At 35.0% G+C, this 18,162-nt stretch overlaps 2 protein-coding genes across 2 annotated transcripts; both read right to left on the minus strand.

Annotated features, from left to right (window-relative positions):
* Window positions 1–3,331: 3,331 nt before the first annotated feature.
* On the minus strand, window positions 3,332–8,375 carry LOC120342901 (uncharacterized). The gene is made up of 4 exons (XM_039411950.2): window positions 8,162–8,375; window positions 7,594–7,836; window positions 6,231–6,994; window positions 3,332–4,600 (listed from the first exon to the last, which is right to left on the minus strand). Exons 1-4 carry the CDS (start codon window positions 8,226–8,228, stop codon window positions 3,950–3,952), a joined length of 1,725 nt encoding a protein of 574 aa, XP_039267884.2. The 5' UTR covers window positions 8,229–8,375; the 3' UTR covers window positions 3,332–3,949.
* A 2,253-nt stretch (window positions 8,376–10,628) lies between these two features.
* Window positions 10,629–16,532, minus strand: LOC120342308 (uncharacterized). Its single transcript, XM_039411082.2, has 8 exons — window positions 16,001–16,532; window positions 15,384–15,523; window positions 14,257–14,404; window positions 13,822–13,990; window positions 13,310–13,480; window positions 12,797–13,014; window positions 11,988–12,160; window positions 10,629–10,986 (listed from the first exon to the last, which is right to left on the minus strand). The coding sequence occupies exons 1-8, from the start codon at window positions 16,121–16,123 to the stop codon at window positions 10,857–10,859; spliced, it is 1,272 nt and encodes a 423-aa protein (XP_039267016.2). The 5' UTR covers window positions 16,124–16,532; the 3' UTR covers window positions 10,629–10,856.
* Between the last annotated feature and the right edge of the window lie 1,630 nt (window positions 16,533–18,162).

Consider the following 18,162-nt stretch of genomic DNA (forward strand, 5'->3'; position numbering starts at 1 on the left):
TGTTCATTCCTTGATATTTGAATATACTATTAACAATAACCAATTTAACATTAACCAACATTGCATAACAAATTAGCGATAGCGACTATGACATTTGCCCGACTTACAGAAAATGACGTTAGGAAAAATTTTCGGCAATATGTTGTGTTGTTGAAGCCGGTTTCAAACCGCCAAAAATTGAATTACAATTTTAAAAAGTCATGTATACATGTTTGTTTTGTTTCTTGTTAGCTTTTTATAGTAGTTTTTCTTGGAAATTATACAAGTGAGTGAAAAATCAGATTATTTTGGGAATAATTGAAGCAGGAAAATCGTCAAAAATTTGCTTTTCTAAGTCACTCACAAAAATGAACGTTTCGTTAATCGCAATAAAGAATGAAGTGAAGAAGCCACAAAACACAGTTTTGTTACAAAAATTTAAAAATTGAACACCACAATGATATTTTTAAATCCGATGACGGATCGGTATAAATCAGTGGTTCCCATTTTTTGGAATTTTTCAAGCCTCGCGCCCCACCTCAAAAATAACTAGCTAACAATAAGCTACAAATAACAGATGGTAAGGCGAAAGTATGTTTCATTAAAAAAAATCACTTTGGAAATACGTGGATGGAACGTAAATAATGAAATAAATGAAAGTTTTAAAATCGTGCAAAATGTGAATATCCGAAACAGGGCGGGCGAGATCAAATCTAACAAATATAATATATTTTTATTATTAATTAGCTTCCCGTCCCCTCAAAATTTGTGTACGCGCCCCTTATGAAGCTTCCCACCGTTTAAGAACAACTAAAGGAAACTCGACTTGATTCAGTTTATTGGGATTAATTAACTCGATTCACGAGTTAACTTGGTTGTGCAACTGTCGTGAATGGTGCCGTACTTAGGTGGCTTTAGTGGAACAGCTGTCATAAATATCGCCAATATCTTCAATGGGAACTGCACATTCTTTGATATAAAGTAGTATTCTTTGAGGGGTTATTCCAGTGACCGTCACTAGCAAGTAAATCCCGAGAGTTGATGAATAACACCCACACTTGATTTCGTCCATTTGGAATGCTTCTATGTCCAGAACACATTTGACTATTTTAATCTAGAATTGGATTAAAGCCATGATAAAATGGCAAACAGTGTCAGAACACAATGGCGTTGCATTTCACTCTGAAGATAAATATCTAAAATTGAACGTTTAACAGTATATTCGAATTATTGAGACATAATTACTTTTTACTGTGGCAAATACGAGGTGCTCAAGCGCAGCAATTGCTGTACCATCAATCAGAAAACTTGTCACTTGTCGCAAAAATTTCATTTTTTTTCATTTTTTATTATATACAAATTACGCCTCTGGAGCAAGATTTTCAAGATATCAAAAATTATAAAGTAAATTTTTATTTGTGCTTAATGATTATAAATATAATACTTACCAATTCATTGAAATTCCTGAGATTTAAAGTGTAAAAACACCCTTATAACTATTCGCGGTAACACTTCTTCTCGACACTTCAGACTCCTATAAATCAGGCAAGTCTAATTTTATCAAGGCCATGACCTTGGAAACATGTTTACCGCATGATGTTGGCCAATGTTCTTATAAAAAGTTCGTCATCAAAAATCGACGAACACGGTTCCGTGAAAACATAGGCTTCTATTATATTATTAATGCGCGTTTGTGGTGTGTTTTATTACGATGAGCAGGCTTTTTAATTGCTTTTGAGATAAACATGCCTTCTATGTTTGACACCTCATATCGTCATTGTTAAAGTTCGCAGGTTAAATACAATAACAGAGAAGATTTCTTTCATTTCGAAGTTTTGTTCTGCGTCAAACTGATATATATCATAAGCAAGAGAAGTTGACTATTACTATTGTTAGGAAAAGATGCGCAGGAGGGTGAGTAAATTCAATTTTTAATTAGTACGATAACTATAGATATTTCCGAATTTATAAGACTCAAAATACAATGTCTTGTTGTCGAAAGATCAAGGTAACTAGAACGTCTGCAGTTGAATAATATTTTATCATTACAGTAAAGAGTAAACACTCTTTAATGTTCTGTTAAATACTACAAGTGTTCATAGCAACAATATGTTTTACAAAACATTATTTCTTAAGCACCGCAAAATAAAATAGTGTTGAAATTAGGAGAAAGTTATCTATTTCTTCATTTACTTTTTTGAACTATATTTTGTCAAGTAAACAGCAATCGGAACAAACAACCAACATTCAAATATCTAATCTTGTATACGAGTATTATTTTATGCGTATACAATTCTTTTTGAAAATTATCTATTCAACTTTTCTGTAAAGCTTGACTGTAGGTGAATTATTTCACATTGTAGTCGTTGTTAAATTTATTTTACAGCTTATAATTATGACGTTATCGTAATCCAATATACATGTGATGACATAACACTTCAACTGACAGATAAATGCGCACATAACACAACGTGTTGGTCGAAAATACCCAAACGCAATTGCATTTCATATATTTTGGAAACCCGTACGTAATATACACATTGTATAGAGAGGCAATAGAAATGGCCTCGAGCCGTTTGGTCATATTCAAGGAGAGAATGAGCTAACGAAATAGAAAATTAGTAAATATTGATAACTTGAGTGTACGTACTGCTCACGGTTGCTAATTTGTCAGCTATCGCGCGTAATTGCAATATGGATACGGTATATTACTCTAAAATTATTGTAATATTTGCATTATTTTTCGATATTCTTTTTATCTATGCTTTCGAAATATAAATTGTTTATTGCTTTTATAAACAAGGTGATGATAGATGTGCAGATATATACAGGAAGTGCTGTACGTGTAAAACTCCCGTTAATTCTCTGATGTGAAAGCATTTGCCTCCGCGTTGGCTGCAGAAGGATTAATTAATATGACCAAATTTGGGCGATAGTTAGATCATGTGATTATCGAGAATATTTAAAATAACTTCGAAAAAAATTCGTTGAGATTTATGTTGTCTATATATGAGATGTGCCCAGCTGAAATGACAATGTCTTCATTATCAGCCGATAAGTAGAAGGATCATGCGTGCAATCTTGAGGATTGATATTTTGTAATATGGCGTCTGCTTGAAACAGCTCGCTCAGCTGGCTGTCTTATCCTTTGAAACATTAGCAGCCATCTGAGAGGTTGGAACACGCGGATGAGTTTTTCACCGTTTAAAATACTAACTTAGGTATTTCTACCTAAATACACTTTCAAGGAATGTGACTGGGAATTCGAATATTTATTAAGATTGAACCCTGACATCATGCAAAGAGTGGGTCAGCGTAAATATTGAATAGACGTGCACCTCATGCCAAAAAATACGTAACTGGGGTTTAAAATTAGCATAATTGCTTGATTGGGGTAGAATGGTATAGGAAATTACACTTGGTATTTCAATTTTTTATTTTATCAGTATGCTAAATAAAAAATCTGTTCATTGATATAAAGCATTCAAACTAAAGGAATTCTGCGTTATATAGTTTTCAATACATTTCGCCTCAATTCAGTTTAACTCTATTTTAACGAGGATTATAAGTTGTCTGAGTGAAAATTTGGGTACTCCCGCAGTGTGTGTACCAGGTTAGGGTTAGGTCATAATTTCATTTTGATTTTCCTTATTTTAGTTCGAGGACTGTCTGTGTTAGCCAAGTGAATTTTTCAGTACAAGAGTGACTATCCGTTGAAATCTCTCAAGATCCAGTGAAGTTGTCAAGTTCATGGCCTTATTGCCGACAAATGGAAATGTAAATCGTTTTTTCACAATTCAGCATTATACCGAGTTAGCAGTTACTTGGACATGATAAAGGTCCGAATTGTTCAGAAGTTTGTGCAATCAAACCACGTGTTTGGTTTGTCCGATTGCTTACTAGATTGAAACTCGAACACGGCCTTATCTTCTTGAGCTCATTTATATACCAAAGATTATAGAACTCTTTACTAATGTATATCCCCAGTTGCTAACGAATTAATGAAAGTCGACTCTAGTGGTAACTCATACAAAGAATCCATAGGCGCTCTTGAATTGTCTTCAGGGGGAAGGGAATAATAAACCTGCGTGCTAAAATTATCACCATTTTTTTCTTTCGTGTCGACATCGGGTTTATTTCTTTCATTTATTGAGCAATTCTTCAAAATACTCGGCACGTATTTTGGATGAATTTCTTCATATATATGCTCCCTGTGAATTGTTGACTGTTTTCGCGAAAACGTAGGCGAATCATTAGTTGCTCGGTGATGCGGGTCAAAAGACAAATTTATGTGTTCCTTGACCTCTGGTAAATCATTTCTTTGCTGACGTGTCCTCGGTTTATTGTTTTCGTCGACGTATTTGTTTTTGATAACTTTATGACGGCTCGCCTTGGTCGTTTCAGGTGGTAGATCCACGTACTCTGTTATCTTGGCGTCAGATTGCAACACAATGTTCTGCTTATTCTGCCTTTTACAACATAAAAACCACAGGATAAAGCATGCGAGTATGATGATTATTGCGATTGCACAACATAAAGGAACAATGATGTCAATCATCGATGATTTTGAGTTTGTATTCTGAGTAAATCTGTTGTTGACAGTAACAAATGACGTTGTTTCCTGAGGTAAAGAATCACAATATTAAATGAATGTATTTCTTACTTCTCTCCTAAACACATCAATAGCAATAAATACGGGGCAGGCTAGGTAATGTTTTCCAACCCCTTTTGGTCGCGGACTATTTTGAAAGCAAAATTAATTGAAAATTGAAAAGACACGAAAATTAAACAAACTTTTATTTTTTTCTGAATTTATTCATCCGGACAACAGTACTCCCGAAGTATGTAAACCAAGCAGACACCGGAACGTAGTATCTGTACCAGGTTAGGGTAAGGCCTTGATTTTATTCCAATTTTCCTTATCTTAGTTCTATTACGAGTTCGGGGACTGGCCAAGTTTATCCCGTAATATTTGTATCTTGAAAATTATGGTCTAACCCTAACCTGGTACACATAGTATACGTCCCGGTGTCCGCCATCTGGGTTCGCATACCTCGGGAGTATCCAGACAACTATAAAAATATCACTTATTGCTTACAATATCTTCTGAGAGCTGAGCCAGAATTGTGGATTCGAGAAAAATTTACAGACGATTTCGATTCCGTGTTGAACAAAATTCAATTGCTTTACGTTTTAATTACTATTATCTTGTATCAAAATACCCGATGTAGCCAATATGACTGCAAAATCCATTTGCGGACAAATTTGTGTCCGAGGCCTTGGGACTGGGAAACCATGAGCTATTAACATGGCAACTAATATAATATTCCGATGAAATTTATGATCCTGATCCACGATAAGACAAGGTTGATGTACTTAACATTTCATAAATATTTTTTTCGACATTTTTAAAACACCCAAAACCAATTTTCGTCATAATTGTATTTAATGATGCGTAATAATGTTAGGATGGTTAACTGGGGCGTTTCTCTGGATAAGTTTGGATGTACGAGGTCATTAAATTTGTTTTCGAACCCATACGTCGCACATCGAATAATATTAAAGATATCATGACAATTGATCTCGCACAAAACAGTGCTTGAAAATTTAAAACTCTCGAATTAAAATTGATGTGCATTTTATAAATAGTAGTGGTTTTCAACCTTATCCATGAAGCGGGACCCAAATGAAACATTCCATACGCTCGAGAAACTCATGTCCATGTGCAACAGTTCAATTGTCTTTCATTGTCCGAATTGCATGAACTTTAAATATATATAAAGCAAACCTTATGCTGGCAAAACAGAATAATATTTTCGGTGTAGCAAGTTTAATTATTAATGGCGGCAAACCTAATAGGTTTTGCTTTTTGCTTATATATATATTTAATCATTGTATAGTAGTCTATATCAGTATATCTATATACATATATCGATATATATACTGTATACTAATATAGACTCTCGACCATCATGGACTGTACTGGTGGAACTACAGGGTCCCGCGGAACTCTGGTCTATAGGTTGCCCTTCAGTTAGTAGGTCATTAAAGGCTTGTCGGAATCTTAAACATGAGCAGATATACTATATAATAATATAGACATTGTGCTTTGAATGTAAACTTGCGGCACCCGTGGACTGTACTGTTGGAACTATAGGGTTCCGCGGAACTCTGGTTTAAGCCAATGGCTTATAGATAGTTAGTAGATCGTTAAAGGCCCGCTGTAATCCTAAAAATTAGCAAATGCTTACCTCTTCGCTTATCAATATGAGACACGAGTTTGAAATGCCAAATATTTCTATATTTCCTTCCGCTTGATCAAACGCAGACACAGAAGCCCGACCAAAAATCTTCAACGTGTGATTTTTAGATTTCGAAATATCGTTCGAGTTACTCCAAGGTGTAAAAGACATTATATTTCCCAAAATGCATTCGCAATCGGTATTTTGTTTTTCATAATTGTTTGTAATTTCCTTTTCAGATAGAGAAATATCCCACATGTTTAATCCGTACATTGAACCATGAAAATTGTTGAAAAAATTACATTCCTCTAAATTGCAGTTTTGCTTTTCACCGACGAAAATATTTACAGTATCTGGTATTACAAACGATTTCAATTTGTGATTTGCCTCGGCACCTACAGCTTCTCCGTTTACGTACAAAGCTGCGACAGTTTCTGAAGAGCTAATTGTGGAACATATTTCGTTCCATTGATTTGAAAGAAAAGCAGATATCCAAAACTCGAATTGAATTCCCCTTTCTAATGTCAAAAATAAGGCTCTTAGTTTTTTGTTACCCGAAATCGATAATATTTTTTTGCTTTCGTCTTTGTCAAAAATTGCGAGCAATTCACCATCAAAGCTCCTTTCAGGGTTTGCTGAATTTTTTATCCAAAAACATATTGTAAGACTAGTGATTTGCTTTTCAAATTCCCATGGTATCTCTACGTACATAGCGTTGTTTTTTTGATTTTGTAATTCTGTCGATGTAAAATGAATGAAATATCTTTGACAATCTGTAAGATGAATACACGCAAGGTGAGGCTTACTACATGCGTTTTATTTGTGATTTAAGCTTAGATCACGCAAAAGTGCAATTAAACAAAAATAATCCAGTGGTTAAGTTAACCCAGTAGTGTGATTCGAGGGGTCGCGCAAACCAATTCTTAGATCGTTGTTATAATCAGCAAACCCGATCTTGTTTTTAAGCTATAGGTTTTGCATAGTTTTGTGAAATAAAGGAGCCTGTTGTTAATGTTGCAAAAGAAAACACATTTTGATCTCAAAATTTTGATTCCAACAAATGGGTTAACTCCTCATCTTTGTATACTGTAATTGTTTCGGAAACCGACATAGGCACCATTTTTAATACAATCCACGGCGCTCCAGAAGTGTGTGTTCCAATATGGAGGTAACTAATTTTGTTCGCATACTTTACATCAAGTTGTGAAAAGAGCATGAAACCTATGAGCAAAGCCTATGGGTGTATTCACTTGACTAACACAGACAGTCCCCTAACTCGTAATAGAACTGAATTAATAAAAATGCGGATAAAATTATAACCCATCCCTAACCTGGAACATATACTACACTACGGAAGTACCCGATCCACTACCTTTGCATATTTTGATCCAAGTTGAATTTAAAAAATCGTTTTCGTTTTCTTCATTTTCTAAACTTTCTATCACGCGATAAACTGAATCATTCGTTAGTAGTGTAGGCCCGAATATTCCAAGACACTTTTTTGAAGGTATACAATCTTGCTTTGTCTCCTCAAAGGATGAAAAAACAAGGTTTGACGAAGTATGTTGCAAATTCGGTGATAAATTGTGAGGAGATTGGCGCCACGTACATTCGCCTAAAAATTGTAAAAAAAAACGAGTAGTCAAGTAGTACATATAGCATAAAACATAGGTTAGGGCTCTTCGAAACGGTTTTATATTGGATATTGCATAGTTTCTCAACGTGTGAAAAGTTGTTAAAATAGCTGACTGACGCCATGAGTATTTAACGTTCATATATATACAATTACTTTTATTAGAAGTTTACCTCGAATTTTTAACTTTTTACAGTGCAATTTCACTCATCTCATTTTTCGATTCATAAATTTTTATCATTTCCGAGCGATTGCCGGTAAAAATTTCTCAGAATGTATATATAGTAAAAAAGAGGTTAATAATTACCTGCATAAACTTCGAATGATCGGTAAAGACAAATTTCCAAGAGTAAGAAACTTGACAAAAATCGCATGATTACAGGTAAATAATACTTAACTCTATTGGAATTCTTCTTAGAGCGAAAGCCAGCCAAACTTCAACCATACACCCTCTTGAAAAATATTATTGTTGATCCACGTTAAAGCAATTGAATTTTCATCACAATTTAGCTAGTGTAAGTAGCCTTCTATGACTATGACATAATCCAATACATGCGAGTGAATACAAATTTTGAAAAAAAAGAGTGGTTTACTAACAAAATTGTACTGATTCCGTTTGATATTTTACCGTGAGTCATTCGTATTCGTGACGGCCTAGTGAACAAGAAAATTATATGAATCCTGGTAATTTTCTGCTTCTCGTCGTTATCACATAGTCAAATGGAAATATATATAGGCTCAAGCCGCTAAACAAAAATTAGAACCAGTACTCGTGTCGGGAAATATATTATTTAGTTGGTCAACGACGAAGACTCGTTCCATATCATTGAGTTTACCGTTATAGGTTATAATAAGTATAAGTTTATTTCGACTCCATAATCAGCAATAAACGATAAAATAATTGATAAAAACAAAATAAATAAAACTGACTATAGAATCGGGAAAGCAAACGTTGGCCAACAATTTTCTGTTGTCAATCATAAACGCGTAATTTCTATCTGTTATTTCGGTCTTGAAAGTTTTTGTACAATAGTAGTGCGTATTCATATGAAATGTGTCATCGATGAAAATACAAGAATAAATATCATATATATATATCTTTGTTCAAATTCAGGATTATGCGTGGTATAGCGCAAATTAATAGTAAAATGAAATCGAATCCGCACAGAAACAACACTTCGTGTGTTAAAAATAACTAATATATTTTATATGATTGAATATTTTACACATTGTATTTGTTGCAATTTCGTGAGTTCCAGTTTCTTTATCTGTTGAACCTAGTTTAATAAAGAACATGAATAGTTTTTTTTTATATTTTAAAGGAGATTGGAGTGATGAGGAAAAAGAATGGACATTGCCTATATTCGTCAGGCATACATGTTTACAAACTTCAAAATGCATAAAGTACATTGTGCTCGTTAACGATCACAAAATAGAGTATTAAATATTTTCGCGCCCATGTCACAGAACATAACACTGTATTTGTTGTTCATTGGAATGCGCAAAGGTTATACATGGACGCTTTATCGGACACGAGAAAGAGGGGATGGGGCGATTAGTTAGTTAAATTGTTGTTGTTGGTATTACGTTTTATTATTCTTGTTCTGGTGAAAAAAATCGCTTTTCAATTCAACTTTGTAGAAAAATTTTTTTTTCAAATTTTCAATGGTCAAAAATTGTTTTTTTCCGCTAGAAGTCTATTTTTATTTATTTGAAAAATTTGTGTGGGCTCTACGGGACTTGTTTTTCAATTTGAGGCTTTGTGAGATGACCATCTGGTGAACAGACAGCCGGTACTGTAAAATATTTGATATGGTACTACTTCGCATTGGCTTTCGTGTCCATATACTAGAAAATTGCTCTCTTGTTTTTTGCCAGCCCGCAGAACTTGAGACGAAGATGGACGATGGTTTCAGAGTAATGATTTTGTACGGTCGCAAATCTGCTTTAAGCGTGGATTTTACACTATTTTAATAAAGTCTCTTCGTTTGCATCGTGAATTTCGAACCTATTTGTGTGTCTTTGCAGCACATTGGATCTTCTGAACTAATTATTACAGTATTACTAGACTGTATTAGTGGCGAGCACCTATCGGTATTCCGGTTAAGTCGTACCGTTGCAGTATATATTATTTCTACCGACTGCTTCAGCACATTTGAAATGCCCAAGCGTCGAACGAGGGGAATGCAAACTATTATCGTTACTTCTGATTGCGCACTTGTATTTACTCATTTGTGTGTGGTGGGCTGTAAATGCTACGCTGTAACAAACATCGCTGGCCTGCCTGTCTTGAAAGCAACTTATCTCGACAAACCTGCAGAATAATATCGTGCTGTACAAAATGCCTATAATTCTCATTTTTATCAAACTGATTCACCGGTTAAATTAGGACTTCATGTTTCAGAAAAATATGCTGAAAACAATGTCGTATTATGAAACTCGTGCTATACATTGCCGAAGTTCAATGTAGTATCACCAGAGAAGGAAAATAAAGTGAAAGTGCCCATGTATGGAGGACACTCGTTATTTTTCTTTTGAGATCAGGCAGACACGGACATAGGACCGCCAGGGTTGTGACCATGACAAAACTTTACTCTTGCTTTAGGACAACAAATATAGAATGTAATAGAATCGAAAATCGTCCCATTTCTATTTCGAGTATTTCAATAAAATTAACAAACAAAATTTAGGCGCCATATTTTTATACAATACGTTTTCTTGGTTAAAAGAAACGCTACCCAAGTTCCCACTCGAAATTTAACAATTGAAAGTCAGATAAAATGAATAAACTCATTGATTTTGTTGCAATAAAATGTATTAACGTCAGTCAAATTATACTATTCAGAATTATTGCCTATTGAATTATTATTAAACAGGTCAATGACTGGCCCATCTTAATTAAAAATAAGTTTAATCATATAATCTATGAATTCGTCTCATCTTGGAGTTTCTGATTTACTAAATAATTCATTTGAATAATGTCTAAGGTCCGATAGACGGAATCACTCGGATTCTTCAATGTATTTCTTGATGTAGTCGCACAATTTTCCAACTGCTGGAATTAGAACGTCATCATCGTAAAAAGCGTAGCAGACTCGAAGATAATTGAGATGCGATTGCGATATTGAACATCTAAAAAAAGTTGAGTGAACAAGAAAATGGAGTGATATTTCAACAAATCTAAAATAAACCCAAAATGGCGCTCCAACAGTATGTGCACCAATATGGAGGTAACTAATTTTGTTTGCCTACTTTACATCAAGTTGTGTAAAAGGACTGAAACCCATGGGCAGGGGTATATTCACTTGGCTAACACAGACGGTATTTAGTTAGAGAACTAAAATAAGGAAAATCTGAATAAAATTATGGCCTAACTCAAACCTGGTGCACACACTACGGGAGTACCCCATAGCTAATATGGCTGGAAAATTTTTATTACTTATTATTTTTATTACTAATACAAAAATTGAAATTATCTTAAGATAAATAATTGAAGTGAAAAATAATTTTACCGCATGATTGCCATTAGGGATATTTATTTCGAGGATAATACACAATAAATAAGATAAATAAAACACAATCGGTGTTAGCCAAACATCAGCAAACCGAAGTTTTTCGGGATAGAAATTTGAAAAGTCGGCAAATTACATCGTTTTGCTAATCAGTGCTAACCAGATAGCCTATGTCACATACGGTTATATTTACCGGATATTTAGTCTTATTTAAAATCAATTCTATATTAATGTAAGAAGAATGCGTTAATTGAAAATTGCATATTTTTTGGTTGAAATCCACTATTATGTTGTAATAACTGAAGCATAGATTTTGAATTCACTTACTCTAAAATATCAGACAATCATATTACTTTTGTATTTGCTACAAATCAACTCCATTACAATGAAATACAGGGTGTTTAAAAAGTAATGCAAAAATAACAGAAGTTATGATGAAATGCTACTTAAAACATTTAACGACTGACACCTTTTAACAGTATTGAATTACGGTGAAATGCCATTTACACATTTCACGACTGACGCTTTTTAACGTTGTCATGACGAAAAATTTTACCCCAATTTTGAGTAACCTATTTACCACTTTGTATTTAATCAGCTCAAAATGACATCTTGACATACCTGCTTCCAGGTATGAATGTAATTTCTTCTTTACATTTTTCGAGTAGAACATCGGCTGACAAATGCCGTGGCAAAGCAATCCATAAAAATTCCCCTCCAGTTGGATAATTGCAAGTTACGCCAAAAGCAGATAAACGATCAGTGATCATTTTATTCAACTCGTGAATAAGCTTCTGAAAATTCGAATACACTAAAATTATTTATGTTTATAATTTTTAAGGATTGGGAACTTGCTAATATAATATTCTGAATCTTTTGTACAAAGTCCCCACCACTAATGCAAAAATGTGAGATTTAAGAAAAACACTCCCGTCACGTTTTAAAGTAACAAATTACTAATTGTCCAATTAGGGTTAGCAATGATTTTTAAAATTTAAATTTCCATCGTAATTCGCATTCCTAACCGTAACTGGATAATCACTAATTTTCTTATTTTGAACGTTTGCGCGTTTTTTTTTGGCGGGGGCTTTGTACAAAATATCCGAATTATGGAACAAAGCGGCTCATGATGAGACATAGGAAGTTTATGAGGCGCATCGTGCTTAAGGTTATAACTAGTTATGGGCGGTCTAAACTGGAATAACTTTATAGCTGAAAAAATTCAGCTTTGAATAAAAAAAAATGTAACGTTTTAATTAACTGGTCATGTTCGGTCGAAACTGGAATTACTTTTATGTAGACACAATTTTTTTAATATGTCGCTTCAAATGGCCATGAGAAAGTAGAATAAAATTAGTTCACAAAGAGTTTTTTCATTTCTGATCAAAAATAATTCCTTTACAAACGTAGGCGTTCAGTTAGCACATTACCCGATAATGAACTCTGGTCTTTTTGACGTGATCTTGTATTAGTCCAAGTTTAAAAGCTGAAGCAAGTATTCCACTGGTATATTCGTTCCATCCACTTCCACTATCACTGAGAAAGTATGTTTCAAAAATGCGAAACATTCTTCGTGGCATTTCGAACCAACCAACACGAAGACCGGGTGCCAAAAACTTTGAGAATGAGGATAGTGTGACCACACTTTCTGAAAAAAAAAAGAGAGCAATACTAAGGACATGAAGATCAATCATATGATATCGCAATATGCACCGGAGGGATTTTTGCTAAGCGATCACCGGAAATTAACAGAATTGTGTTATACATAATTAATATATATGATTGATTATTTTACATATTGTATTTAGTATAAATGTCCTATTGATTCATATTTTGAATGCAGTGTGTATGAATCAATAAATTCATTTTACCTTTCTATGTCATTTACTTTCTGCTACGGAGTGTCTGCTTCTATGGAGTTAGTTGTTTACAAATAAGCTTACCTTTATAATCTTCATCGTCTTTATTATCATGCCAGAACAACCTTGTGGGGGGTTTTGCTAAAATTGGATCGTCACAATCAGGGGATGAATACGTCAGAAGATTATACACGTCATCAGAAATAACCATCAAATCATATTTCCTTGCCAGTTGGATTATTTCTTTGCATCTTTCTGTAAAAACACTCATGACTAAATGATTGTTTCGTTCAATTTGTCAAATAATTTTTAGAAAAAAGGTTATTGCTTTTTACACCATTTAAAATAATACGCTAAAAAATTATTAATATCAGTAAGGGATACTTTTCAATCTTAGTGCCTAAAATTGGGAGATCCCTGAACTTGGGCGCATTTAGGACTCGCATGACCACGGGTCTAACGTCATAGAAGGATTATAATTTATATTGTTGTATTTTTGTGACACTGTTTTGTTCTACGACGCCACGTTTTGCAAATGTTCGTTTCAATGACCCTACCGAGTACATATACATATCTCTAATAAATTATAAGCAAACCGTCTGAATAGACATATCCAGTGGGATTCTGGTAAACAGGAATTAAATATAAAGCAGCACGGTAAGGATATCTATCGTTAGGTTCTGGTCCTTTCATATCTTTCAAGTGGTTTTCCAACTCATCCAAATTTAATCCATTTATGTCCATTCCAATACCGATGGTTTTCGTCTAAAATGGATACCAAAAAGAATCCCAAATTTAAAAAAATACTGGAAGGTGTGCTGGTAACGTGTTAAAATATTTTTCTTGTATCTCTGTTTTGTCAAATGAAAAACCGTGTTTTACGATACTCCCTGTAGACACGAGTATAGATCGCATCAACAGCAAGTGCGATTCACAGAAATAAGATTTAGAAGAATGAAGTTTAATATCAGTCGCTTCAAATGAACTAGTAAATAACTTGTAATCTTTGTTAAAATATCAGTTAAACTCACAGAAAACATCGTGTTTTTGTTCTTCAAATCACATATTAGATTCCAGTATGACGGATCCTCGACAAATAACGTTTCTCCTCTTTGAAAATAATAATACAAAAGGTTCGACAATCCTTGGCTTGCTCCGTTATGGACAAATATATCTTCACTAAAAAATGATGCAGGAATTAGTATGAGTAGTTAAAAATAAGAACATTCAAATAATACAAATTTCGCATATACTGAGAACAATATGGTACTCCCGTGGTATATATGTGTACCAGGTTAAGGTTAGGGCTAGGCCATAATTTTATTCCGATTTTCCTTATTCTAGTTCTATCACGAGTTCGGGGACTGTCTGTGTTACCCAAGTGAATACACCTCCTGTCCATAGGGGTCCTTCGTCCCTTTACACAACTTGGTATGAAATAGACGGACAAAATTAGTTACCTTCATATTGGTACACATACTTCTGAACCGCCGAGAACATTACTATATTTGGTATTTCACAAAATAACATACTGATACCTCTCATCGTTAATAACTTTACCTTTATTTTATAAGTACTTTTTGGATGATTATTGGGCCAGGGACAAATTTAAAATAAGTGTACGTGTTTATTATTTTATTGTTTGTATTTTCAGCGTGTCTATACGGCTCTGACGGATATCCTCACGATGCTCACAAGCTCAAAGCTATACTTAGATTACAGAGTGTTCCGTCGTGTTTTTAAGTATATATGTCAAGGGTTAGATGGTCCCCAATTTGGTGTTCATATATATTTATTGCTTGTTTAAATCTCATTCAAAGTTTTGGAAAATTTCCTGAGTTTCCGTTCTATTTGTTCGTATTTTCTGTTGTCATTTTTTTGCAGCATGACCGAGTTCAATACAAATTATCTCATAATACCTGAATTTTGTCAATGTTGTTACACACCGAGCCGCTTAAAATACATGAGAATAATTGCTGGAAAGCAGTCCCTAATTTATATATTTCGACCCAACTCTCAGTGCGGAGGAGCTATTATCTATAAACTTGATGATTGTCAAACACGAAATACTTTTTAATGAGGTCAATGGTCATTGATGTAATCAAATTACCGTACATTTGAGATTTACGTCACGCCAAAAAGACAGTTCCCTGTTTACCTTTTCACGGGATTTCTATAACTTTCCGAGAGATATTTTGCCAATTCTTGCTTCAGTTCATAATTTCCAGAACAGCAACCATATTGTAATATTTCTTCATTTCTTGGGTTTGATTCGTCAAAATGTTTTATCGTGGCTTCCTACAAGACGTATCACATACAAAAGAATGGGTTAGTAGCTATATTATATATGTGGGAACAGTCTCAGACCAAACGTTATTTTTATAGGGCAATTCTGTCATTATGGTCTCACCAATGACATTCCTAAGTTTTTACAAATGCCATAAACTCGAGGTTTGTCACACACACCAATTAAAATTTTATCTTTCTTCGGACAAAATGAAATTTTTTTTTTTTTTTTGGGGGGGGGGGAGGAAATTGCGCGGAAACGGCATGATAGCAACCGGGATTGCTATTGTTGAATATAAATAACTATACATATATTAATCAAATATTTGAGTACCAAGATGAGCCAAACGGGGTGCAAGATGTACGTTTTAACATTTTTACACAGAAATCCATTTATAAATGGGCAAAATGCATGCAATCATAATTCACTTAATTTTTTTAGTTGCCATTTAAAAATTGATAAAGTTAACAAAAAAGATTCAAACAAACCTTCATCATTTTCGCAACATTCCGCATAGAATGGGCACCTGGTGCTCCAATCTGCAGACAGACCTTTTTGCTGTCGCCTCCAATACCAAGACACTCTTCGAATGAATTATAAAACTTTGGCATAATTCAGTCTGTGTATATTGAAATTAGCAATTACTGTCGTTCTTGTCAGATGCATGGCGTATAGCCTATATTGGTTGTTCCAATTTTGTCAGTCTGGAATTGGATCTGTCTTGAGCTAATTAATAGAAATTCGCTTACTACTCTCTGCCTGTCGCATAATTTCCCGTAATTATTGTGATAAGCTGTAAGTGCTAAGCAGCTGAGACGCGAAAGTTCGTTGCCCAATGAGGAATTACAATAAAACACAAGGCAAGCACACGGTAAGGAAATTCTGTAAATGCGTGATTTAACGCAATATTTTCTTCACATGAGGTATTGGCGATTTTGTGATATTGACCACATTCTCTAACAAGCTTATTGCTAAAGACTTCATCGACCAGTGTCCCTACGAATGAATTCTTACACCTCGCATCTGAACTGTTGCTGACATCCTGACACGGTATCGATATGAGCTTTTTCGAAACACGAAGCGTGTGTATGTTGACCCGGTAGCATAGTTCTGCAGTGAGGCTATCTGTCTGTCTCGAAAGTCGAAACACAAGATATGAGCGATCGTTCGTTGGCTGTCTGCGTGCAGTGAGCCCACAAAACGCCTACCGCTTACGAATCAATAGTTGGCAATAAGTTGAACTGCGATGTGAGACATATGAATGGTTTTATGCCCAGACCTCAAAGTCGTAGAGCTCTGTTTGTGAGATCAGGAGAGAGAAATAAATTAAGCAGCTGTCAAAGCTAGTTAGCCGTTGCCCAAAGATTTGAAGCGTGAATAAATAAATGTTTAGGGGCAATGTTGTCTGCTTGTGTGAATTAAATTATTTGAATAAATGGTGGCGCGGCGGTGTGGCTCAACGGGCTAAGCGTTAGGAATACGCTCGCCACCGCACCTCTAATCACTCTGCGTGGGTTCGCAGGTTCGAATCCCATGCAGGGATGGTTATGTGCGAGAGGATTGCTGGACTCCTCGCCGTCGTTGGGTGGTTCACGTAACCGCTGGTCGGTTACGGCTTCCTCCACCACCAAGTCCATGCTTCCGAAAAACAAACAATACAGTAAAAACTAATCCCATACCCGACTTGGAATGGTAACCGGACGAGAGGCCGTGGTTCGCCATACAGCCATATGGATAAGCCGTCTTATCGGCTTTCCTCTCCCCCGGGATAAATATGTAAATCCTATCCTATCTTATCCTAAATCCATTTGTACATGTTTTTAATGTCAAATGTGAGGTATTCTAAATTACAAAGTTAGTGAGTTCAGAATTACGTATTATGTAAGACGTAATTTTTGGATGGTGTAGTCAGGTGGGTGTTAGGATTGATACGTGGAAAAATTGTCATGCTACGCCCACTAGAAGTATGTTAGGTAAGAAACTACATTAGACCCCATAATTCAAGTTATTTGAAGCAATACCGGTACCCAGTGTACCGTACCGCATTCCTGCTATAGCATATGCATCCTAACATTGTACATGCAGAATACCGCAACTGTAATACAATTATGTTAACAAAATTATGATAATATTACGAGGTTTCTCACATTTCACCATTTGCTATGGTATTCATAGTAACTTGAAATATACATGAATATAATGTGAACAAAATTTTCATTCCACCGACTACAAAGATGAGTAATTCCATGGGTGGAGGCTAACTCGCCATGGACCACTCGCCATGCGACGGCGGCTAACGGGTTAGTCCGCAATTTAATTTAATATATTTATCCTTACTATTGAAGTTGTTAGTATAAACAGCCACCTTTCCATCTCCCATTACAAGAAGAGCCTCCGCACAGTTGCAGGCTAACCCGTTAACCGCCGTCGCATGGCGAGTGGTCCATGGCGAGTTAGCCGTCAGCCAATTTCATGGTGAGCCATGGCCTGTTCATTATTCTAATTCCATTTCCCCCTTGAAGTGGGACCATTCTTTGTATCAGACTCTCCATACCATATAAAAGTTGCATATCAAGCTAAACTTATACCAGACCAGACCCATTGTAGATAGAATATACACCTCATTGTTTTATTGGAATGACATATGTAA

This window comes from Styela clava, chromosome 3, assembly GCF_964204865.1.
Source record: "Styela clava chromosome 3, kaStyClav1.hap1.2, whole genome shotgun sequence".
Classification (NCBI taxonomy): Eukaryota; Metazoa; Chordata; class Ascidiacea; order Stolidobranchia; family Styelidae; genus Styela; species Styela clava.